The 26,429-nt window shown below is 43.0% G+C and overlaps 1 protein-coding gene across 1 annotated transcript in view; it reads left to right on the top strand.

Moving 5' to 3' along the window:
• LOC105939594 (glutamate receptor, ionotropic, delta 1a) overlaps positions 1 to 26,429 on the top strand; it is a 332,951-nt gene that overhangs the window by 249,574 nt on the left and 56,948 nt on the right. The window contains exons 7-10 of the mRNA XM_036142376.1: positions 19,761 to 19,862; positions 23,105 to 23,227; positions 23,996 to 24,070; positions 24,293 to 24,632. Coding sequence (XP_035998269.1) covers positions 19,761 to 19,862; positions 23,105 to 23,227; positions 23,996 to 24,070; positions 24,293 to 24,632 — 640 coding nt within the window. The remainder of the gene's footprint in view (positions 1 to 19,760; positions 19,863 to 23,104; positions 23,228 to 23,995; positions 24,071 to 24,292; positions 24,633 to 26,429) is intronic.

Below are 26,429 nucleotides of genomic sequence, written 5' to 3'. Positions count from 1 at the left end.
TAAGGTTTTTAGTGAATTAATTTGCTAGTTGATGTGAAAAAAATTTAGTAGGATAATTCTGAGCATTGGTGTTACTATTCATCCTGTGGCTGTGAATGAGAAACTGTTTTATGCATGGAGACGTTTCAGCATCTCCCAGTCTTTTTTAAAAGTGCACATACTACTGAGCTGGGAGTTAATAGATGGATTGTAGCCAGATCTGCTATGCTGTCCTCACTAACGTTTGCTGAAGGAAACATAAATTATGGTTTACAGCTAGCTTAAAATTCTTTGGTTCCAGCATCTCATCTTCCAAGATACAGGCCACCTGTTGTGTTTGGCAAGACTTAATAATGAAAATAAAGTCGGATTGTACTTCAACAGAGCAATACCTCTTTATTTGAGATAGGGTTTCTGAGACTGCTGCTTGTGCCTACTCTGTAATGTGGTCAAATATTCATAGCATCACCTTGCTACTCCAATAGTGCACTTCCAAGCGCCACCAATATGAGAGGAGTATGGTCCTTTCCCCAAACGGAGTATGGTTGGCTTCTTTCAGACACTTTATGCGGATTAGTTCTACTTTGACAGCGTCAGAAACTAACAGACCATTCTTGCACATATGCCATCTAACACACTTTTTCGAGAACTGAGAGAAACATTGAACAATATTACAGAGATGGGCTACAGCCATACTGAGTCAGGCCTAACTAGAAAAGCACTGGAAGCATTTTGAGCTCAGCTTGTCTTTACTTGCTTGTGTGGTGAGCGATGTTACCTCAGGACGTTACATCGCTATTGGTGTCTGGGTGCACTGTGCCATATGGCGATCCATTCTCACCACTGCCATCTGAGCTTGTTGATGTAGAGTAAAATGCTTGTCTTATAGATGCGCGGTTTTGGCAAGCTCTGCAGCTTGAACAGAACAAGAACTGACCTGCTAGATTTACTTTTGAGGAAATGTAAAACCACTGCTCTGGCCATGTTGACTGCCAGACATCCTTGTACTCTCATTGAATATTTACCCCAATGCAACTTAGCTGTTGCCATTGAAATCTGTTGCGGTTAAGGTCAAGCTCCCTAATTACTAAATTAACTATTTCAACCACCATGAAAGCAGCAAAAAACTTAATTCTTAGGATTGTTAGCTGTGCATTGGAGGAAAGCTTGGATTTCCAAAAATGAAGTCGACTACCTGATGACTTTGATCATTGATTGCCTTGAGATAAGCAACTGCAGATATTGCTTTGACAGAAGCATCTCAGAAAACCAATACTTCAATGTGCTGTGCTTTGGAAACACACAAAGAGCCATCTGTTCCTAGAAAGTTCTGGGTTTTGTTATGCTGATAACAATTAATTCCACTGTAATCTTCTTTTTTATAGTGTCGGAGCGATCAGTGTTCCAGTCTGCATTCCCAGTTGTTAACGCTTAGAACCAGTCTGCTTTTCACATTAACAGAAGCTATGAATCCCAAATAATCAAACATGGCGTTCACTGTTGACAAAACACTATGATGTGTGATTGGCTTCTGATCCTTGGGAATTTTCAGTGCAAAGGTTATTATTAAACTTGTCCAAGCTAACTCTATGGCTGTGCTGGACTTGTAAGTAATTAAGAAAGAGGTTGAGGTTTATTGTCATTGTCTGCTCTTTGATCTGCAGGAAATGCATTCTTCACTTCTCCTTGATTTGAAGCTATTTTGTTCAGAGTGATATTTGACGGCATCAGCATCTGCGGTCCTCAGTGCAGGACATACTTTCTGCACAAACAACAAAAGAGTAGAACATCTTTGGAATATCTGCCATTATTACAACAGGTTATTTTCTGATCTAAGGAGCACTCGAACTTCACTGTTGTTAAGGTCCGGTTCAGAAAGCAGCCTCTAATTTAGTGAAAAACAACTTGAACCATGTTGAGTTTTCGGGGAAATTAAAAGTCCTACTGCAAGGCAGCAGTCCTAGCAACAAAAAGCAAACATGCCATGTTATTTGGGCATTTTAAGTAAGGATTCCTTCTGGACGCCTTTCAATGGAGGTGCACAAGGTTCACTGTGGAGAAGCTTCAGAGCAGCTCCAGTTGTTGCTTTGTGGTTTCCCAGCAGTCCTAAAACTGTTCTACGGATAAACAGCCTTATTCAGTTGTGGAGGACCTTAACTCAGAGTTAAAGTACTTGAATATCAGTATGCACAAAATTCGCTCCCAAACCAGTTAACACTATACCATAATAACATAGCTATTCACTGTTTTAACTAAAATACACAATGGTTGACTAAGATATTTTTCATTTACTGAGAAAGAATTTAAAGCAAAATTAAAAACCTACTGGCAAGAAGCCATTCATCAACTGCTAGCAACCTTTTTCTGAATTTTATCAAGATGTTGAATAAAAAACAAGCGTCCCTGCTACTCTAACCCTCCAATGCCCACAGATTGCTGTTAAGATGAAGATAAAAAAGAAAAATTATTTTGGGGCAGTGGGTAGCGCTGTTGCCTTTAAGAAAGAAGGTCCTGGGTTCGACTCCAATCCTGGGTCTTTCTGCATGGAGTTTGCATGTTCTCCCTGTGCATGCGTGGGTTCTCTCTGGGTACTCTGGCTTTGTCCCACAGTCCAAAAACAAAACTGTTAGGTTAATTGGCCTCTCTAAATTCTCCTTAGGTGTGAGTGAATGGATGTTTGTCCTGTCTGTCTCTATGTTGCCCTGTGATAGACTGGCGACCTGTCCAGGGTGTACCCTGCCTCTCGCCCATTGAATGCCTGGAGATAGACCTCGTGACCCCATGAGGGATAAGCGTGCATAGATAATGGATGGATGGATGGATGGATGAAATTATTTAATGAAAAAGAAACCCAGCTGTGTAAAGTCATTGTCCCTTTCAGAGTTAAGCTCGTTGAATATTAGATACACCAAAGAGAGGAAAACATCAGACGAACAAATGTGAAATCTTAAATCTGTGCCACCTTTGGTTGTAAATTATTACATAAAGGGCAAGTTTAGCTACACATATAGTTTAATTATATTTCACATACCTTTCCAGGTAGAGCAACAGTTTGCATGCTAACTACGATACATTGCTACACATTAATGCATTTTGTGCATTTCTAACATATCAATATTTGCTACCTTGGAAAGAAGTTCTGAGCACAAATCTTCCAGAGTTCCTTTATATGATCGGGAGGTGAATTAATCCCCACACTAATTGCTAGTTATGCTTCAACAACAATCTTTATTATACTTGTCAATGAATATGGGATTTTATGCTGTGACACAAATATATGAGATCTGCATTGCACTGAGGATGTCCACTTCCTTGGATGAGAAGTAACCCCACAGATGGATTGGATGAGGGCACTTAACTACAGACACCACACAGGACTAATGGTAGCTATAATGAGAAGCAGGATTTTTTAGAGAAAATAACTTTCCTCCATTATTTGTACTTCCTGCAGGATTCCAGTCTGCACATTATGGTTTTCTTTAAAGGTATATAGCCATGTTACATGCCTATACCAAAAAGACCAAAATCCAGGTGATCATGACAAAATAAGGCTATATACTCCAAACATCCGTCCAGATTGTGTTCTTTTTGAGCCTAAAAATAACCACCTAATCAGGTGTGATGAGCAGATATAAACAGACGTAGTGCTTTCTACCGGCAGTACCACAGAACTATCAGAAAGCCAGATGGCCCCTCTAAAACGCTCCGACCGTCTCAGTTGTTGTGTCCTTGGGCAAGACACTTCTCCTGAATCGCCTGCTGCCGGTGGTCAGATGATCCGATGGTGCTGATGTATGGCAGCCTCGCTTTAGTCTGCTCCAGGGCAGCTGTGGCTACTAATACAGCTCACCACTGTCAGGGTGTGTATGTGTGTGTGAATGGGTGAATGACTGACTCTAGCGTAAAGCGCTTTGGGGTTGTCAGACTAAAGCGCTGCACAAGCCATTTACCATTTATAATGGAATTTGTACTTAAGACTGTAGAGGCTAAGAAAGAGCATTGCTCTTTCTTAGCCTCTACAGTCTAATTAATATTATTATCACAGTATTAATAAGGACGTTTACTCTGCAGTCACACCAACATTCATACTGCATCCCCAGTGCTATTACAGTTTTTTCCTTTTTGGAATCATATATTTTATTTATTTTTTTGAGTTTTGTTTTCCACTGGATCTTGGATCTTTCTTCATTGTTTCCACAGTTTGCTGGGAGATGCTAATAGCCTTTGGCTGCTCCCTTGTTTATCCCCTGTTGTGCATGCGCAGTGTCGTACTTCCTTTGTTATTAGAAATAAGCACAAAGGGCTTTATTTACCAACAAGTTGAGCGATGACAAAGCATAAAACAGCAAAAATAACTAATATGCCAGCAGGATGTGATGATCTTTCTAAAAACTTTGTATGCAACCAGGGTAAGCTACCGACTTATAAATAAAACAAGTCAAACAATGAGGTTGTGCACCTTTAAAAGCATTTGCCGTACATTCAGATTCACTCACAACCCCCGCCTGCTGCCAGTGTTGCTTCTAGTGCAAGCTCTGCACTCGTGGAAACCATGTCATCCTGAAACCTTCATCACTGCTGCTGAACTTCTCAGCTCAACGTCTTGCTGATCCAGAAACTCGTCTTTCTAAACCATCCTCAGCATCATTTTCCTGCATGCATGGCCATTTTGATGCAATGTGGTAATTCTGCAACAAATTGATTTCAGGACTCTATTAGCCATCTATCACAATCAATCTCATTTCAGCTCTACCTGTGCTGATGATAAGATGATACTGAGATTTGCTGATCATTTTAGGCAAACAACATTTGGCATTGAAATCATTAGTGAAATGAAGCCCCAAGAGTCTGATTTAAAGTCTGAATTTAGAGGATTAAAAGGTAGATTGTGTAAAAGCAGAGCTACTTTAACTCTAGCAGCGCCCGTCGTTTTATTTGACCACTCGGTAAATTATTATCAGATAAACAAGTGTTCAGTACAACATAAAGAACAAATATGGCTTCTGCACAAAGAAAGCCTCACTTCATCAGGACAAAGAGAAGAAGACATTATATACGCAGCCCACGCTGTTGGACTGACAGGTGATCTCTGGGGCAAATCTACTGCTGGTGACAGCCAAGTGATGAGGGCTCGGAGCTGTAACTCACACCCTCTAAAAGTCATTTTAAATCACCAATCACAGGGAAGAATGAAGAGGAGGTGAAAGTGAGGATGTAAAAGAAGGGGGACTCGAGGTGGGGAGTCAGCTGAGGATGTGAGAAACGGTGCCAATTGCTGGCATTTCCCTCCGCTGTCCATGGGAGAGTGAGTTACAGAAATACAACCGACCGGGCCATTTTGGATGACAGGAGTGGAGAGGAAAGACCTGACATTTGAGTGAAAAGGGAGGAGCAGGCAGGAATCAGGAATAATGCATGAATACGGTGGCGATTTATTCTGATGTTTGACCCCTGCAAGGAGAAGTGCAACATGAAGAGAAGGAGTGGATGAGAACGCAGGACGTACTTTCAAATCTGCAGCGTTTAACTTTTTTTTAGCTTTGTAAGGAGGCTTTGCGAGACTGGAATCCCATCCCAGTTTTAGGTCTGTCTTTGAACTTGAACCCTGACACTCAAGATGGATGAAAAATGTATTTCCTGCAAAGTAAATTATAGAAATCCTAATGTTTAAAAGATTTCTAATCTTTTCAAGTTTTTTAATTTTAATTTCTGAAATCCCAGCATTGACAGCTAAATGTACCAGTTAATTTACAATATCGTCAAAAACTTCATTCAGTTCTCATTGATTTCATTAGAAAATGTAAACTGTCATATAGTTTGAGTGACGTCAGACGGCGTTGCAGTTTCTGGCTGCTTTTACATACCCTATGAAGTTTTCACCAGGATGAAGATGTTGATCTGCTCCAGAAAGATTTTAACATTCTTTGTGTCAGGGTTCTCTGTGTTGGCTGCTTTAACTCTACTCCTCAGGTGTGTCTAGTTGGCTGAGGAGGCGTGGTCCACACCTGCAGCTCGTTGCAGGCGGCTTCCTCTGGCTTCTTAAGCAGAGCACTGGCAGATGGAAGACGCCGGAGCCTTAACCAGTCGTGATTTTGGTGCTTGGATGCACTCACCTGTCTTGACGTCCCGTCCGAAGAAACAGACCAGCAGACCTGTCTGCTCAGATTTTGCTCTGGCGCTCCCCTCATACTTCCTGGAAGTTACCCAGCGAGGCCTGAGATCCCCTTTCCCGGGTTCTGTTGGTTCTGTGCTCACTCTGGTCAATCCATCTGTCAACCGCTGCCGATGAGGTCGCCTCGGATTCCTCGCCAGCTACATCTGCCGCCCTCAGCCACTAGCCACCTATCTCCATCTGAGTAGTCACATAGAGTTCTCCTGACGCTACTTCTTCCCGGTTAGGTCCGCCCAGCCTAATGGTAAGCAGCGCAACTCCTAGCAAGTTTCCTGGCTCTTATTTCAGAAGAACTCACTTGCTCTTTCTTACAGACTCTCCAGCCGTGACGTTCTGACCCAGCCGAGTCACCTGTAGTTCCGTCCATAGACCTGCCTGTTTTCCTTTAAATAAAATCTTAAAACTGTGCATTGCCTCCCGTTCGTATCTGCATGTGGGCTCGTCATCTGAAAACCATGACAGAAGAAGGCTCCGGCCACCAGAGTCCAGCGGATACGTTCGGGCGGCAGATAGCCGCACAGCAGGAACAAATGCAGTCGCTAGGTTTTGCTGTCAATTCTACTCAGGAACAGCTTCAGAGATTAGCCGCTCAGGTTAGCCTACTTGTGGACACAGTCACTTCCGCGAAGACGTCACCTGTCACTCAGGATCACGTTACCCCGCCTTCCGACGCTCCGAGCATGGAGAATCAGGTTTGGACTCCACCACTTGAGGGCGCGTCACCTTGTCCGGAGAAATTCTCCGGTGACGGTGGAAGTTGCGGTGGTTTTCTTTTCCAGTGCAAACTGGTGTTTAACCGTTCTCCCCAGACTTTCGCCTCGGATGAGGTAAGGATATCTTATGTCTTACGTCTATTAACGGGTAGGGCTCTTAGGTGGGCCGAGGCGCGATTCCCTGATTGTCAGTCGTTTGGGATTACTTTTCAGGACTTCATTGCTGAATTTAAGACAATTTTTTCACCTGAGTTGGATTCGGCACAACAGTCTCGTCATCTCCTCACTTTGAAACAGCGCGGTCGACGCGTATCTGATTTTTCCGTGGAGTTTCGTACGTTTGCTGCTGCTGCGGGTTGGCAGCCGAGACCGTTAAAGGCAGCTTTCTTTCAGGCTCTAGACGAGTCGTTAAAGGATGAGTTAGCTCGGGTTGAGGAACCTGAGGATTTTGAGGAGTTTGTAGCACTTGCTATCCGTTTGGATTCCCGATTACGCAGCCGAACCCGTTTTAGATCCAACCTTGCCTTGCAATCATCCACCTCCACCTCTTCTACATTTACCAAGAAGGAACCCCGTTCTGTTACACCTCCTCCTGAACCCATGCAGTTGGGGCAGGTTGGTCTTTCCAATAAGGAACGTCAGCAGCGTGTCTCGGGGAACTTATGTCTTTATTGTGGAGGTGAGGGTCATTACCTCAGAGATTGTCCTGTTCGGCCAAAAGACCGAGTCCGCCGCTCTTAACGGGGGGATCGGTGGACAGGTTGGGATCTATTCCCCGGGAGGCTGTTAAGGCGTCATTTGGTTCTCGTTGTTGTTTACCAGTTACTTTAATATTCGACCAGGAAAGTTTTGATGTTTCAGCTCTAGTAGATTCAGGCTCTGATTTTAATCTCATAGATCAGGCGGTTGTGGACCAGCTTCGAGTACCTGTCGATCTTTTACCCGAGCCACTCCAGGTCTCGTCATTAGATGGGCAGAGATTGACTCTTATTACCCATCGCACCCGACCATTGGTAGTGATAGTTTCCGGTAACCATCGGGAACAGCTTTCCTTCTTTGTCTTCCCGGTAAAGCGTTCACCTGTGGTTTTTGGAATAGCCTGGTTAAGGGTCCACAATCCGCAGTTTAATTGGGCTGAGTCCCGATTGGAGTCATGGTCACCTACTTGTCATTCCCGCTGCTTGCAGTCCGCTCGGCCCGTAGCCGTCTCCTCTACTTCCTTGACAGATTCCGGAGACATGATTGACCTCTCTCGCGTTCCAGAGGATTACCACGACTTACGGCAGGTATTTAGTAAAACTCAGGCTTGTTCTTTGCCCCCACATCGCCCATACGACTGTGCGATTGACTTGTTACCTGGGGCCCCTCTACCGGTGAGTCGGCTCTATAACATCTCCAGGTCAGAACGTCAATCGCTTGAGAAATACATCAGTGAGTCTTTGGCTACGGGGTTAATTCGTCCTTCTTCCTCCCCATTAGGGGCTGGTTTCTTTTTTGTGGGCAAGAAGGACGGGACCCTTCGACCCTGTATAGATTATCGAGGGCTTAACCAGATAACCGTCAAGAATAAGTACCCGCTTCCTCTATTATCATCAGCCCTCGAGCCAGTCCAGAATGCCAAGATTTTTACTAAGCTTGATCTGCGCAACGCTTATCATTTGGTTCGGGTGAGACAGGGGGATGAGTGGAAGACGGCTTTTAAGACTCCGTTAGGTCACTTTGAGTACCTAGTCATGCCCTTCGGCTTGTGTAATGCCCCGGCAGTTTTTCAGGCATTGGTTAACGACGTCCTGCGGGATTTTTTGAATGTTTTTGTTTTTGTCTATTTAGATGACATCCTGATTTACTCTCGTGACCTAGAACAACACAAGCAACATGTGCGACTTGTTCTCCAGCGATTACTAGAAAATCGCCTGTTTGTAAAAGCCGAGAAGTGTGAGTTCCACCAGACTTCAGTTTCGTTCCTCTGTCTTGTTTTGGAAGGCGGTCAAGTGAGGTCAGACCCAGAAAAAATAAAAGCAGTAACGGAGTGGCCAGTTCCTGAGTCACGTAAACAGCTTCAACGTTTCCTTGGGTTCGCTAATTTCTATAGGCGTTTTATCAGGAACTACAGCCAGATAGCTTCCCCGTTACATGCTCTTACCTCCACCAAGGTCCCTTTTAGCTGGAGTCCTGAAGCCGATGAGGCATTTAATCGACTTAAGTCCCGTTTTTCCCAGGCTCCCATACTCGTTCACCCTGATCCTGCGAAACAATTCACCCTTGAAATAGACGCTTCAAACACAGGTGTGGGAGCGGTCCTATCCCAACAGTCTGAGATAGATAAGAAGTTACACCCTTGTGCATTCTTCTCCCGTCGCTTGTCCCCTGCCGAGCAGAACTATGATGTAGGCGATCGTGAACTGTTAGCCATTAAGTTAGCCTTGGAGGAGTGGCGGCACTGGCTAGAGGGATCCGAGCAGCCCATCATAATATGGACAGATCACAAGAACCTCTCCTATCTGCAGACAGCCCGTAGACTCAACTCAAGGCAAGCCCGTTGGTCATTATTTTTTTCTCGTTTCAACCTCACCATAACCTACAGACCAGGCTCCAGAAACATTAAACCAGATGCTCTGTCTCGCCAATTTGCCCCATTTGAACAAGAGAAGGAGCCGGAACTTATTCTTCCCCCCACATGCACTGTTGGAGGTCTGCATTGGGATCTGGAGGACAGGATTAACCAGGCCCAACTATTAGATCCGGATCCTGGTACGGGTCCACCGGGACTAAAGTATGTTCCCCAATCTGTTCGTCCGGAGGTTTTACGCTGGTGTCACGATGCTAAGTTTTCCGCCCATCCGGGCATTTATAGAACCCAGTCTCAGGTGTCCCGGCGATTCTGGTGGCCATCGTGGACCAAGGACGTCAGAGACTATGTTTTAGCTTGTCCTGTCTGCGCCCAGAATAAGTCTTCTAACCAGCCACCTTCTGGGTTGTTGAATCCTCTTCCTATCCCCAAACGTCCATGGTCCCACATTGCCATTGATTTCGTTACTGGACTCCCTGTTTCCCAAGGCATGTCAACGATTTTGACTGTTGTTGACCGTTTTTTCGAAGTCTTGTCATCTCATTCCCATCCGTAAGCTACCTAACGCCCTCCAGACTGCCCAACTCCTCATTAAACATGTTTTCAAGCTCCATGGTATCCCTGTTGACATTCTCTCTGACCGGGGTCCCCAGTTTATTTCTCAGGTCTGGCGGCACTTTTGCTCCGCTCTGGGTGCCCGTTACACGCTCACCTCCGGATACCATCCTCAAACCAACGGCCAAACAGAACGAATGAATCAACAATTAGAGACCACTCTCCGTTGCCTCACGTCATCTTCACCTACCGACTGGAACAAGTTTTTGCCTTGGGTAGAGTATGCCCTGAACTCTCACATCACCTCAGCCACGGGACGTTCACCTTTTGAAGTTGCCTTAGGATATCAACCTCCACTCCTACCCACAGACGAACTCAGGATTCCCTTCACCTCCGTCAACGACTATATTGCTCGCTGCCAGAATATATGGAAAGAGAAGGTTACAGCACTCACTCGCACCGCAGAGCGGAGTAAGAGGTTTGCTGACCAGCACCGCAGACCAGCTCCCCATTATCGCCCCGGTCAGAGGGTTTGGTTATCATCCAGAGATGTATTGACTAACCCATCCGCCAAGAAGCTTGCTCCCCAGTTTACTGGTCCCTATGAAATAGAGACAGTTATCAACCCGACCACCGTCCGCTTACGTCTTCCCCCTCACTCTCGTGTTCATCCCACTTTTCATGTATCCCAGATTAAGCCCGTTTTGGACAATGATTCATACCCTCCTTCCGGACCCCCTCCACCCTCCCAGGACAGTCAGAATCCTCGCGTCATCAGGGTTGTGGATGCCCATCGACGAGGTAGAGGTCACCAATACCTCGTCGATTGGGAGGGTCGCAGCTCTGGGGATCGCTCATGGGTGTCTGCAGCTACCATCGCCAATCAGGATTTGATTCGGGATTTCTGGTCTACTCAGCCCAGCACTTCTTCGTCTGGGCCGCCAGGAGGCGGCCGTTGAGGGGGGGGGTAGTGTCAGGGTTCTCTGTGTTGGCTGCTTTAACTCTACTCCTCAGGTGTGTCTAGTTGGCTGAGGAGGCGTGGTCCACACCTGCAGCTCGTTGCAGGCGGCTTCCTCTGGCTTCTTAAGCAGAGCACTGGCAGATGGAAGACGCCGGAGCCTTAACCAGTCGTGATTTTGGTGCTTGGATGCACTCACCTGTCTTGACGTCCCGTCCGAAGAAACAGACCAGCAGACCTGTCTGCTCAGATTTTGCTCTGGCGCTCCCCTCATACTTCCTGGAAGTTACCCAGCGAGGCCTGAGATCCCCTTTCCCGGGTTCTGTTGGTTCTGTGCTCACTCTGGTCAATCCATCTGTCAACCGCTGCCGATGAGGTCGCCTCGGATTCCTCGCCAGCTACATCTGCCGCCCTCAGCCACTAGCCACCTATCTCCATCTGAGTAGTCACATAGAGTTCTCCTGACGCTACTTCTTCCCGGTTAGGTCCGCCCAGCCTAATGGTAAGCAGCGCAACTCCTAGCAAGTTTCCTGGCTCTTATTTCAGAAGAACTCACTTGCTCTTTCTTACAGACTCTCCAGCCGTGACGTTCTGACCCAGCCGAGTCACCTGTAGTTCCGTCCATAGACCTGCCTGTTTTCCTTTAAATAAAATCTTAAAACTGTGCATTGCCTCCCGTTTGTATCTGCATGTGGGCTCGTCATCTGAAAACCATGACACTTTGTACTATCATTATTAATGATATTTCTTGTTTTAAATCCAAATGCTGTAAAGCAGTTACAGAGCCATGGCTCAGTGATCACACACGAGTGCTTATACGTACCTGCTGCAAAAAGAAGGTGGAAGAAGAATTGCTCCTGCAAAACCTGCTAAAACTGTTTACTTTCAAGTTTGGATCTGATAACAGCAACAAGCCTCAAGCTCTTCATAACGCTCTCAAATCTTTCCTGAATCGTCGTGATTCATCTTACCTGTTTCCTTCTGTTTCACTGTGAAGTTTTTTTTTTTTGAAGTTTTTCTGTGATAAAGTAGGTGCTGACAGGTCCTCAACCTCTTATTCCAACCCTGATCCTGCCATACCTCCTGTTTCCCCAGCAGTTTCAGACCAGTTTCTATCTCCTAGTTGTAAAGAGATAGTAAACAAGCTGAAACCTTCGGTATTCCTCTTCTAATGGAGGCCGTTGGTGTTGTAGGTCCTTACCTTCATTTAATCAACACCTTTCTTTGCTTAGGCTCTGTCCCAGCTGCTTTTAAACGTGTTGTGGTCAAACCTCTTTTTAAAAAGAGTAACTTTGATCTTAATGTTCAATCAGTCTTTCGGCCTATTTCTAAATTGCCTTTTCTTTCAAAAGTTTTAAAGAAGGAGATTTATTTCCCACTTCGGGGGCTTTCCTGTTTGGCAGAAGTTTTGGTGTACAGATGGGTCAGTTTTTCTCATCTGAGGCCCCTTCGAATTGTCGGTTATCCCGATCCCTTCATTTTACCTAAACCTTTTTTTTTTTTTTTTTTTTGCTGTGTTTCATTCATTTGGAGTCAGTTTTAGGAAACATGGTATTCCTCATGCAGATGACCTGAAAATGTATCTCCCATTGACAGCAAGTGAAAGCCAGTCTGTACAGATTCTGGTAAACTTTTTGTTTTACGTTTAAACTGGGATGTAGATGAATGTCTCACATTTGAATTGTACAAGCCAAGAAAACCGACTTGCTAACAGAACGCAGCAATGCCATTGGTCTCTTGAATTCTTGTAATCGCACTTCTGTTAAGAATCCTAAAGTGTTTCGTTAAAAAGGTTTTAAATTTGACAAACAGATGATCAGAAGACCAGAATACACCTGAATTATGAAGGGAGCATTCATAGACATAAAGCCTCCCTTAGTAAAGCAAGTATGTATGGCATAACTATGAACTATGAAGGACGTGAAGAGCGATACAAATGGATAAACAGGTCAGTGCAGTAGTCCAGTTTAGTAGCTGTATTTTTTTATTTTTTTATTTTTTTTTATTTATGGGCATGTATTACACTTTGGTCTCTTTGGGTGTGTAAAGTGCTCTGCAAATAAAGCTTGATTAATTGATTGAGTATACACATGCAGTGCTTGGTTACGACTCATTTTACATGAATTACAGTGCCGTTGCTGCATGACAGTGGTGGCGATCAACCTGTGGTTGTGCTGAGGTGTTAATGAAGGCCAGGGTGCAGGCTTCAGCTCATGGGCGCCGTTGGCTCTCCGTGTCTCTTATCTTCTTATCAATACTCTATAGATTATCTGTGGAGTTTAGGTCAGGATGTTTTCTGGTCGATCTAGCACAGTGATACCATGGTCATTAAAGGAGGTATTGACACTTTTGGTCACAGAGGCAGGTGTGAAGTCCCGCTGCGGCATTAAGTCAGCATTGTTATAAGGTTTGTAAACAAAGGGAACTATGATGTGCTCTAAAATGTCTTAGTAGTCAACTACAGCGATTTTAGACTTGATACACTAGGCCTCAAAAAACTTGGATTCTGTACCTCTCCACTCTTGAAGCTTTAAGTCCAGTGACAGTCCGCGGCTTCTGAATCTCCCCATCAAACTCTTAAATGGCCGTTGTTTCTCAAACTTGTTGAGGCCAGACATCTCTGTTTCTTGTGCACCTTTTTTTCTACCACACTGTTTGCTCTTCAGCATTGACCTTATGTGGTTATCCTCCTTGTGCTGGGTGTCGCTGAGTATCTGACGGACAAGTGTCAAGTCAGCAGTCTTCCCTGTTGTGCAGGCTATAACAGGGCTGCGACGTGAAATTTCTCTGTTTAAAAAAAGAAACCATTCCATCGGTCTAACTGAATTTTCTGATAGTGTGAGAAACTAAAATTTGGCTTTTCATGTAATAAAAGCATTAATCATAAAGATCAACTTACATGAACGCTCTAAATATAGCACTGCATTTAAAGAATATGTACATTGTATGAATTTCACTTTCTGAACCGAGTTCCTGAAATACATTTGCGTTTTAATGGGATTTGCAGTTTTTGAGGCATCTTTTTTTATCAACATCACTAAAACTAAAGTCCATTTTAACAGAATGCCCAAAAAAAGTTTAAAATCTCTGTTAGATAATCCAAAACAAACCAGTCAAAGAAATATTTATTTGGTTCTTGTCACTCTACATCACATGCCTGCAAAGTGGAGTTTAATGCAAGATTCATAATCCATGTTATACGCAAGCCATAAAAGTTTAAGCTCTGCAACATTCATCAAAAGTATATATGAATTTAATTCAAAGTTCTTATTTTAATCTGCTTTCATGCCTTTTGTGGAATTTTACACTGGGCTCACACTGAATGTGGCACAGATCCAGTTGCAGCAGCGCCACAAGGAACACAAATCGATAAAAAACAATGTGTCCTCTCACATCACTTACCTGCGGGTCTGGTTACCGAGGCCATGCGGCGCTGCAGAAAATTCTTCAAGAAGGAAGTTTGACCGGACATGGCACCGGTCCCCGGATCAAGCTCCTGAATTTCACAAGCCAAACAGGAAACATCAGGGGCTAGACAGGATAAAGTTCTGGTTAATTTCAGAATAAATTTACAGTAACTTCACTAGTGTAAACAAAACGTCAACACAGTAATACGAGAAAAACAGGGGCTTTTGGAGTATGGAATAGGATATTTTAGTGCACAGATAATGAGTTTTGCCCTGGAAAAATCAGAAAACCATGGCATTTATAAGGGATAGCAACAGAAAGGACCACATGAACTTTTATTCACGCCAATGGCATTTCCGTAGATGGAGCCACAGCTGGCTGCTATTTCCAGAGGAGCAGTGTGTGCGGGGGTCTGCAGCAAACCAGAACTGGATCAGGACCTTAACCTGCACTGTAGTGTCATTGTGAGCCCCGGGTTAATAATTTAGTTTGTGCCCATTTTTCCCAAAATTGTATTGCTTTAAGAGGCCAGATTTAATTTTTACAGTTCTGTTTAGCTCCCATTTGTTTTTCTTTGGGTTACTTTGGTTTGCTTCAGGAGGTGTTGGGAAAGATTTATATAAACAGGGATGAGCTCAAAAAACAATACCAGAGCTTGTTAACCATTAAAGTTTCAAATAAATCATATTTGTTCAGACCTATGGGGAGACCAGAAAGTGGACAAGCTTAAATCTGTGTGTGCCGTTCGGTGATGTGCTCTTTCAGCTTCAGAGAGTCGATTTAAGCTCTTAACTTCTGCTGACCTCCTGGCTGGGTCAGTAAATAAAGCGAGGCATGTTGGACAATGAAGACCAGCAAAAAAGAGTGTATCCGTGTAATCAAGTGTATTCACATCCAGACGTCCAGCAAGATTAAGTCCAGAGAGCATACTCACAGACCCAATCTGTGGATAGCTGTTGACAGAAATGTTTTATTTTCCTTCTAACCTGAAATCAGAACCAGAAGGAAATCTGCAGTCAATGAGACCGTACAGAACCAGACATTTAATAATAAGAGTCATAAATTGCACATCACAGAGTGACTGGCGACTTGTTTGAGCCCCTTTTTGACCAAAATAACCCTGATTTCGGACAGTTTTTAGGCAATTATTTCACGTGGTTTTGTGATCAACCTTACTGGGGATTTAAAAGCTCCTGAATGGGTAGCTTAATTGGATAGAAAAGTGTTTTTGTCGCCATGTCTTTAGGTGGCAATTTCCAGATTCCAGAGATTCCATTATATTTACAACTTAACTTTACAACCACAGAATAGAACAGGACGTGGATGGATAAGGGCTTTGGCTGAAATTATGAGGACATTCCCCTAGTCTGTGTGAGGAATGAATGGGGCTTTCTCTGGCGTCCGGAAATCTGCCCGTTGTGTATTAGAGCCTATTACTGAAGCTGTAATCATCCCTCTGCCTTTTAGATTAAATATGGTAAAATATCGTTTTGGTTTCAAGTGTCTTTTTATCACTACAGAAGTCTACAATAGAAACACCACATTCTTAAGTAAAAGAACCTGGGGTGACCGCAGCAGGTCAATTGATTAACAATGTCACGGTGAAGAATGAGATGATCTGAAACGTGAAGCTATGGATTCATTGGTCCATCTATGGCTTCCTCTGTAGGGTTATAAAGGAGGCCCATTATCTGATGGGGGCTTAGAGTAGATATGCTGTCTTTCCACACTGAAATAAATCAACGGACACCAAGTCATCGGGTAATGACACAATGGAAACAGAAAGACAGTTTCTGATAGCGTACTTCATGTTTAAAAGCCTAATGGGAAGAAGTGTGAATAAAACCTTAATGCAAATAAATCAAACATTCCCGAACGTATATGCTTTCCAAAATATTGTAACTCATGTCCATAATGTAGTACCTAACATGGTTATGGTTCAAATGTGAAAATTACTTTTATAATCAAGTACAGAAAATAACTTATTTAAAATTACCTGGAAAAGGCAGGAACTATGTCTGATCCTGTGTCTGGGCTCCCAACTGCACCTTTACTAGATAACAGAAACATGAGCTTATGGCTGGAATGACTCTGTACCTCCCACAGTGTGGTATTTAGATGTTATTGACTTTTGGCAGAACTAGTGCATTGAGCAACTCTCCATGCAGCCTGTAGTGCTGAAAAGACAGCTTTTAAACTGTGAAACAGCCTGTATAAACTTGTCACTTTCTGTCTGCTGTCTAAATGCTTTGATGAAGGACTTGTCACCTCTACCGATACGCAGGTGATGATAAAGTGTTTGTCAAATGTGATTGTCGGGACCTGTCAGGACTTCCAGGATACAGCTGGAAAGACTAATTCTGGTTAATTGGGCATTTTTTTGGGAGTACATGCCTTCACGCTAATTTTTCAATTTGTGCCGTTGTTTAAATATTTTGTGTAGGTGACCTTGCAGAATGCGTTAAACACCAGTCAGGGCGTAAAGATCCTAAATTGTCCCTTCTCTAGCAGTGTGCTCCTCGACCATGGCCCGCAGGCGAATGCATCTCTGCCATTCTGGCAACAGACACCAACATGTCTCAGAACAAATTCTCTTTCACTTGATGACATGGTGTCCGCTTCTGACTTGGAATCACTGCTGTAATGGTCTAACTGTTTAAATTGGATTGAGGGATGACTTAGAGTGGAGCCAGAGCTTTTAAACGCAGAAGATAAATTATCTGCGTTAATGAGGAACGCCCCCACTCTCTCACACACATGAAGAAGAGGGATGGATGGAGATCATGTTGAGGACAGCAGTGCTGAGAATAGCTCTCAGTATAATAAGGAAGCACTCCTCCTTTATTCGCTCCAGTTCTCCCTCTGATCATCTATGTCATTCTTGCTGCTTCTCCATTACTCTTAGGATCCTTGAAAGCATTGCTGCTCTCTGGTTGCATCCCAGCTCATGAGGTCATGCCTGTTTGTGGGAAAACAGGCATAGGGGAGGGCATGAACCGGCTCTCGGGGGAAAAAAAAATAGAGCGTCATGTAAAAGTTTAAAGGAAGAAAGAGGTTGCTTCGAACATGTGTCAGCAAAAATAAATAAAATCATTTCTTAGCATTTTAACAAATAGTTATTTGAAAAGACAAGCGTCTCAACCTGCCCAAAAGTGTCTCCATCTGTAGTTATAGTGTTGTGAAAATAATCTTACAGATTTCTTCAGTTTTTTGTTTTTATTTTTGGTTTTTGCTACACAATGTTTCAGACAGTTTCTACAAAAAAAAAAATTATGTCATCTAAGCAAACTATCTAAAACCATAAAAAAACTGTCTAAACAACAGCAAACTAATTAAACTGACCCGGTCTTGTGTGAAGAAGGAATCACCCTCTCAAATCCTACTAGCTCCTTGTGCCAAAAAACGATCTGCTAGAGATGGCACCATCACTAGCAGATCGTTTATTTAGGTCACTGTATTACGTTAAGTTCGACCAGTCTGACTATGATTACAACAGGCACTATCAATATGAACGTGATAGTTTAACAAAAGCTATAGTAGCTACGTTTTAATTTTGAATTAAATTAAATTGAAAAAAAACAAGTTTCTTCTCTTCTAATTGGTGTGGCTGTTAATGTTTTTTTTTTGTCAACTACACTGATTTATACAGCTTTGTGTCTTAATAAAGTTTCTTGTGTAATTGGATGTTCTTTGTTACAAAAACATAAAAACACAGAACAAAACAAAAGAAAAAGAAACCAGCTATGCTCTCAACATGCATAAACTCTGAACAGATGCAGTGTGAATAAATGGTAAAGAGACATGCCACAGTCTGAGTCGCGATAAATCAATATATCTGTGTGAGAGCTTCCTGTGGAATGTTTGATTTAGAAACAAATACTCTGATTCCTTGCACAGAGAAAGGGAAAGCCAGCTGTTTTGATGTTTCCATGGTTATGGAGATGTTCTTTTGTCAGAATAACACAGAAGTCCAAACAAAAGCATCCACAGTACTGTTGTGCAGGGGTGAACCCATTGGCTCTAACAGTGAGGACCTAGTTAAGAACAGCTGGCTAAAAATCAAAGTGCTGAATTGTGAGCCTCATTGTGGTTCAGGACGAATGATGTATAAATATTTCTGTTACTTCATTTAAGACGATAAAGTATCTTTATTTTCTAAAAAATTACCAACTAATACCTGGGAGTGGGTATTATACCAGCAAAAAAAAAGCCACACTTTTTTGAGTTTTGCTGTCAAAGATGTTCCAGCCAGACCAGGGCTGGAGCTAAGCAAATTTAAACTAGTTCCATAAAAACACATCACAGCTTTTAACACTGAGAAAAGGATTAAAAACTGTGAGGCATCAAATTTACTGTTAGGGAGATTTGGATTGAAACTAACTCTGGAGTTTTAAACGAGACTTGAATTGTTTTGATTGGTTGTTGGTCTTTATGAGCCGGCATCCAGCTCTTGAATAATGTAGTTCTTGTTTCTGACCCAGCAAATATTTAGTGCTATTCAGTATTTGAGGATGAACATTAAGAACTTGTGATAACACCAGCATGGGTTATAGCTCCTAGTATTTGGGAGTTGAACTATGTCTATTTTCAGCCACAGATTGTGTTACAACTGCACCAAGTCAGATGCTAGAAAATAGATTTGAATGTTCTCAAAATTGGAGTTCAGGAATAGAAGTTACCAACATTTGAAAACACATATTTCTAGCAGATAATGCAAGTTATATTTATTTCAGATATTTGAAGTAACTATTTTGGAGAAAAGTAACGTAAGCTACTAACAATTAAATAGTTTGTTACTAAATATGGGAAAATGTTCTTCAAAAAAATTTACAAAATGAAATTCCCCAAGGCCTAATTTGTTTGGCAGAGGCTTTCAGAGAGGGAACAGACTCAGCAGTATTTGCAAAAGAGAAAGTTGATTTAAAAAGTATTTAAATATCTGCTTAAAGGCACATTGCAGCCACATAGGCCACAGGCTGGATTCAACAAAGACTAATACTCTTGCTTTCCCTGAAGGTGATTGAACAGGGCAGTGGATGTATAGAACCTAACCAGGTCAGATTGGGTTTGTGTATGACTGTGTTTGATGGGAACACAGCAGAGTGGGTTGTTGGCACATTGTACGGATGTCGCTTGATGTTTTTTTTGGCCTTATTTGCTACTTTTTTGCCTCTGTCTCTCAGCAGAGCAGTGCCACATGAAAGCCAATGAGATAAGTGAATAAATGGTCAAATTGCTGCCTGTGAGCTGTGTTCTATAATTGATGGTTGCACTGTGTGGTCTCTTAACTCTGAGGACCTCTGACACTTAAACAAATAACATGATTAGACCTAGCAGAATGCCACTGATGCCTGAGAGCTGTACACCTTTTGTTTACAAGCCGTTTTGTCTCTGTCCTCTCTGCAGCTGGCGACATGGGACTCGGTGCACGGACTTAACGGCAGTCTGAAGGAGAGTCGGATAGAGAACGGGATGCAGGGGCTGACAATTAAAGTGGCCACTCTGCTGGTAGGTGACGTATCTGTGTGCATGGCATTGACATCATTGTACTGGTTTGTTTAGGCTGTAAGGAACACCCATATTACCAATAACATCTGTAATGTAGAGTCTTCAAATGTGAGGTTTTATGTGTCAGAAAATAATAAAAACCTATTGCTTGCATGGGAAGCGGTCATTATTTAACAAAAAGTAGGTCAAAATAAGGGAAATTCTTAGTCCTCGCAATCATTTAACAACAGTCATAATTCTAGCCCGTCTACTGTCTTCATTCTGCCACATCTCCTCTTCACTTTGTCATCAAACCTTATTAACTACACCTACAAGCCTGCCTCTCCGCTGCAGTGCTTTCAGCTCATTTCATCTGTTTAGCTTACTGCAGGACAGTGGAAGATTATTGAGAGCTCTTTCAAGTGGATGTCCAGTGTTCCATCATGCCTGATTGCCTTGACTTGACCATGATTACATATCCTGGATTTTTCTGCCTTGCCTTGCTCTTGTCAGACATCTACCAAGTTTCTGTTTTCTGGACCTCAACCTGGACCATGACAAAGAGCCTTACCTATCAGGTGGATTTCTCTGCCCATCTCTGCTTGGCCATCAATGACACAAGCCTGTCCCCTGGATTGTGATCAGGCCTTTGCCATCCTAACTTTCACCTCTTTATTGAGTAAGGCAGCTCTCTTCACAGCCAGCTCTCCAGCTTGCTCCAGAGGTTTCCTTCCTGCACCAGGTTTCTAGTTTCTATTAACAAATGTTTTTTTAAATGCAACACCGTGTCTGGTTCAAATTTTGGGTTTCCTGTGTGTCTGTTTCCTGACAACACCTATACTACTAAATTACTCTGATGACATTTTGCCTCACTCTCCTTTCCACTGCTTCTATAGGTAATGAAGGTTTGCAAACAATTGTTCCTGCCTAGCTCTTTGAAGGTCCCGCCACATAATTTCAATTGGGTTTGCGGACTGGACTGGGCCATTGCAAAACCTTAATTCAGCAACCCTGGTTGTTCTGGCTGCAAAAGAAAGCCAGCTGATCAACCTCCCGTCTGCAGGCGCCAATACTAATAGTCTGGGTGCTGGATGTGAAGTTCCCCAGCCTAACCTGCTGACTCCTGTTAGTCAATAAATTTGTGATCCACTGATAGGTGGAGGCTAGCACAAATATCTCTGTGAATTCAGTGCTAAGAATGTCTGGGATTATGGTGTTAAACGCCTAAGTAGAGTCCACAAACAGGATCCTTGCATATGTCCCTGTAGTGTTGAGTTGTTGGTGGATGTAGTGCAGTCCCAATTTTACTGCATCATCCACTTAACTAGTAGTTCAGCAGGCAAATTGCAAGGGGTCCAACAAAGGTCCTCTGATATCCTTGAGATGGGCCAACAATAGTCTTTCAAAGCACTTCATTGCTACAGATCTCAGGGCGACATATCTATATTCACTTAGTCCAGGAATGGAGGGTTTTTAGGGACCGGCATAAACATAGAGTGTTTCAAACAGGATGGAACTTCCCACAGCTCCAGTGATCTGTTGAAGCTCTTTGTTAATGGGCGCCTGCTGGTCTTTGCAGATTTTCAGGAAGGATGGTGACATACAGTCAGGGTCAGGAGCCTTCCTGATCTTCTGCCTCACTGTTCTGTGACCAGGACAAAAGCCACATTGTTTTTCCTGGATCTGAGGTTCAACTATCCGTTGTAGCCTCCTCTCCAACACCCAAGAGTAATCTTTCCCAGGGATGCTGAGAAGTGTGATCCCTCGATAATTTGAACACACTCCCCGGCCACTTTTTTTTCAAGATTGGAACCACCACCCCATTCTGCTACTCCAACAATGTTGTCCTGATCCTCCATGCAAAACTGAAGAGGTACATCAACCATGACATCCCCACAATGTCTAGAACCTTCACAAACTAAGGCCATATCTCATCCACACCTGGACCCCTGCTGCCAGGGAGCTTGGTGAATACCTCTGCCACAGTAATGTATTTGTATTCTTCTGGATCTTTAGAGTCTGCCTCATCTGTGGATGACACGGCGACTAGAGGAGATCCTCAGTTTTTTTCCCCCACCTGGCCTGAAAGGTATTCAGACCTGGTCCGCCGTGCCCCTCTTAAAATATACAGAGCTTGGGATGGCCCCGGTTTTCCCGTATTCTGAGTCACCAAACAGTTTTCCGTAATATACTCAAGGCCAACCAAATGTCTCTTTCCATAGCCTCTCCAAATTCCTCCCAAGCCCAGGTTTTTGCTTCTGCAACCAAAGATGCTGCTGTCCGTTTGGCCATCAGGTACCTGTGGGTGCCTGTGGGAAAAGAAACGGTTCTAAGTGTTCAACTACCTCATCAAACATACTTCTATCCAATTCTCTGTTTTGTTCCACTGGCAGAAAGTGGGGGAGAAAGGTATAAATCTGTCACAAGAAATGTGGACAATAAGTATGCTCGACTATGAACGGAGAGTCTGTGTCTGTGTTGGGTGTACTGTGTGCACCCAATGCCCAAAAATGTGGGAAGCTCTATTCTGACCCCTCAAACTGAGGCCAATTTACCATGGAACACCCTATGATGAGCTAATGTTCCAGAAAACATAGCCTTCAGGATTATATCGGTCCCCAAACCCTCCACGATATCAAGCTGGCCATTCAACTGAAGGCTCGTCTGATCTTTCCCCCTGAGGTCAATTTGCCATGGGAGACCTAAATACCAATAGTTCATATAGAGTTACTACTTCTTATAGTTCAAAGACTTTTTGATAGTTTTTATCATTTAGTGGGATTTGGAACTAGTCATCCTCTGCACCCCCCACATCTCGTTTTCAAGACATTGATCCCACAATTCAGCTTCAGTGGCACATCGTTCCATGCAATTATTTAATAGATACAAACAACCAACTGTTTTAACTATGTGATCCCAAAACAACAGCGGGCAGCTCTGCCATGTGCCCAATTTGCTTTTTCTGGCAAACCAGCAACGAGACGCAGGCCTAATCAAGCAGGACTAATACCTTCTCCATGCAGTTCACTGCCTGTAGCTGCAACACTTCCAGGTGTCAGTGCTTCCATGCAGAAATACTAACAGAAATGCCACTGTAGCACACACCGCCTGAGGTTTTCCAACCTCACATTACACATCATTTCTGTTCAGAGTTTCACAGAAGTTCTTTAACTCTTGTTCTCACACTGAAGTTTAAGCATCTCTCATGCTGCAGCTTTTATACTGACTAACACCCCCTTCTTTCTCCGACTGACTTCCTGCAGGAGGACCCTTTTGTCATGGTGGCAGAGAACATCCTCGGGCAGCCCAAGAGATATAAAGGATTCTCCATTGACGTCCTAGACGCCCTCGCTAAGATCCTGGGCTTTAAATATGAGATCTACCAGGTTAGACTGAGCAGCACACCAAACTGTTTTGTGTCTGAATTCATTTTTTTATATGGCAAACTCATAGATGCTTTTTAGCTTATATATATATATATATATATATATATATATATATATATATATATATATATATATATATATAGATAGATAGATAGATAGATAGATAGATAGATAGATAGATAGATAGATAGATAGATAGATATAACATGAAAAACAGAATTTGGCCTATTGGTCATAGTGGTAAATGGGACAAAAATCAGACTTCTGGCTTTATTTAGTATCAGAAAGTTTCAGGAAACCAAAAAGAACAAGTTCAAGATTGCATGAGTTTATTTTTTCTCATTTTCCTTGAGTCAGGAAACAGACAGATGGATAAAGGGACAAACTATCGGTAGTTGTTCTTCTTTAAGTACAGGCACTACACAAAGTGATAAAAGGTATGCGCAAAGCCAGATACAACATAATTGATTTCCAAAATGTTTGTACGGATACTTAGAGATTTGCTAAAGCACTTTTTAGAAATGTTTTTACAATGTGTCACATAGTACCTGAGCAGTCTGGAAAAGCCTGTCAGTAGTGTTTTCCATTCTTCCAAATGGCCTTTTTCCATTCATCCAGCCATCTGTTCACTATTGGTCCATCCAGCCATCCCTTCATCCAGTTTAGTTTTTCATCTGGACATGACTTTCACTTTTAAAGGGATTTACTGTGATCAAACTTTGGTCTGTGAAATAAAAAATAAAAAGTTATTGTTATTATTTTACTCAGGTTGCAGACAGCAAGTATGGCTCGCAGCTTCCCAATGGCTCATGGAATGGGATGATTGGGGATCTCATTAATAAGGTAAAATTAGACTTCGAAATGAACAGTACAATGAAAAGTGATTATCCTGAAACCAAAGTCTGCAGGGTTCAAACACGTAAATTTAAAAGATGACCCAGCACTAAAGTCACTAATGTTAGTGGTTTTCTATGCTTACAAAAACCTAAACTGATAATATAGTTTGCATCCTCCCAGAGTTTTTAACATGCTATCTTTTTCCTTTGCTTGCTTTTCTTCCTGTAGAGAGCCGACCTCGCTGTGTCAGCCATCACCATCACACCGGAGCGGGAAAATGTGGTTGACTTCAGCAAACGTTACCTTGACTACAGCGTCGGTATCCTTCTGCGAAAACCAGAAGAGAAGATCAATATCTTCTCCCTGTTTGCCCCATTCGACCTGGCAGTATGGGCCTGCATTGCTGCTGCTATCCCGGTGGTGGGAGTGCTCATCTTCCTGCTCAACAGGTTGCAGGCCCTGCGCTCTTCCTCCCAGAGTGCACCACCAGGTCATCTATCCAATGGAGTTGGGTCGGGCACTCTCCACAGCGCCATCTGGATTGTTTATGGGGCATTTGTTCAGCAAGGTAAACAGAAAGATCCCATTGGTATAAGTGATCAGGTGTGAAACAGACAATATGTTAGAATGCGTCCAACAACTTTACTCTAGGGACTTAAGCAGTCCCCCAATAACACCTAATTAAAGGGTAGACAATTTTTGGTTTGAAACATATCTGCTGTTTTGAAAATGATGTGAACGTATTTTACTTTTTAAGCAAATTTACTCATAAATTAATCAAAATAAGTAAAATGAACCTATTAGTTTGAGTGGGCAGCAGATTGGCAGATACCCACACAGCCCAGTTAGCACATTTTCATTTGCCTTTACTTAGTCAAATAAACGTCTGAACAGGGAAATGTAAGTTACTTTAGGGCCAATATTGAAGTAATTATTTATATGAACATATACCTCTCCTTTGGTAATCTGGTACGATCAGCCAGGATCTGTGTTCTCCAATGGTTACCAGCAAACATTAAGTGTTTTGACCTTGAGCGACTACTCACTCCCTCCTGGTTGCCAGCGCAACTCCTCCCTCCTCTTCCATAGCCAACATGAGCATCTTTCTGCTGCCTCGCGCAATCTTCACAGTGCTCGTTTTTTCTCGCTTCCTATCAACCCCACTGCTGTCAACACCTTCCGATCTGACTGAGCTGGGAAACCTCTACATCCAATCTCCATTGGGTACATCCATGCCTGCCAACCTTTATTCCTACAGTTCTGCACCAGCTCTTTGTAACAATCTGACTTCCTCACAAATGCCTCTGTACACCCCTCTTCCAATGGCACCATTAACCTGATCAGAATGATCTTCCTGTCCTTGGTAGAGAACAATTCTGCGTCAGGTCTTAAAATGCTAAAGAGCCTTCTCTTTAGATCAACTCTAAGCTCTCATGATTGGGCTGTCTAAAGAAAGCTTATCATGTTGTTTGTTTGTTTGTGTGTGTGTGTGTGTGTGTGTGTGTGTGTGTGTGTGTGTGTGTGTGTGTGTGTGTGTGTGTGTGTGTGTGTGTGAGGGGGGGCTGCTCCCGGTAGCTTTCCTCCCTCCTTAATAAAGATTTTTGTGGAGGCTTGATGTTATAAGGGCATTTCATTCTTCTTTCCTACTCCAAGATGTCAGCGTGCAATGCCAGTACTTTATCATGGGACCACCTACCCTGAGGAAGGGCAGTGTTGCATACTGTAGAGTGCTAAACATTATCAATCTTGGACTGCTCTTATCGAATCCATTTGGGGAAAGGAGGGACATTAAGCAAAACTCCCCAAGCTGATTGGGCAAATCGACACCTAGTGCCTGCCTACCGAAGATTGGTTTTAGTCAATCACGGTATCAAATAAAAAATGTAAGCAGCATCATGAGAAACCACAAGAAGATAAGCAAATCAAAGCACTTCCTGCTGTTCTTCTTTCGAATATGAAATTGTGTTTTTTTACAAAACACATGTAATAGCAGCAGCTACGCACGCATCCTCCTGTACTGCCATGTTTATGTTGCTTTGGCTGTCTTGCTTTCATTGCACCGGTATATCCCACCTTAAACCACAATATTGCAACGTGATTGGCCCAAACTGTTTTTGGTTTGGAAACAAACTGTTGAAGTCAAAGTGGTACAAAATGGATTCTTGTGTGTTTGTGAATGCACAAATATTATGAGAAATCATCTTGCAGGCAAGGTTACAGGATGTGTGCCACGGTTCCATTTTTCCTACAGAACTTTCATGTTGGATTATCTCTCATGCCCCATCTAAGCAGATTCAAAGGTGTTGGAAGGGTATCATGGACAGCCCTCAGTAGGAGGGAGATCCAGAAAGGCTCAAGTCTCCAT

This window comes from Fundulus heteroclitus, chromosome 10 (genome assembly GCF_011125445.2).
Source record: "Fundulus heteroclitus isolate FHET01 chromosome 10, MU-UCD_Fhet_4.1, whole genome shotgun sequence".
In the NCBI taxonomy this organism is placed as follows: domain Eukaryota; kingdom Metazoa; phylum Chordata; class Actinopteri; order Cyprinodontiformes; family Fundulidae; genus Fundulus; species Fundulus heteroclitus.
This window is presented reverse-complemented; position numbering and strand designations above follow the sequence as displayed.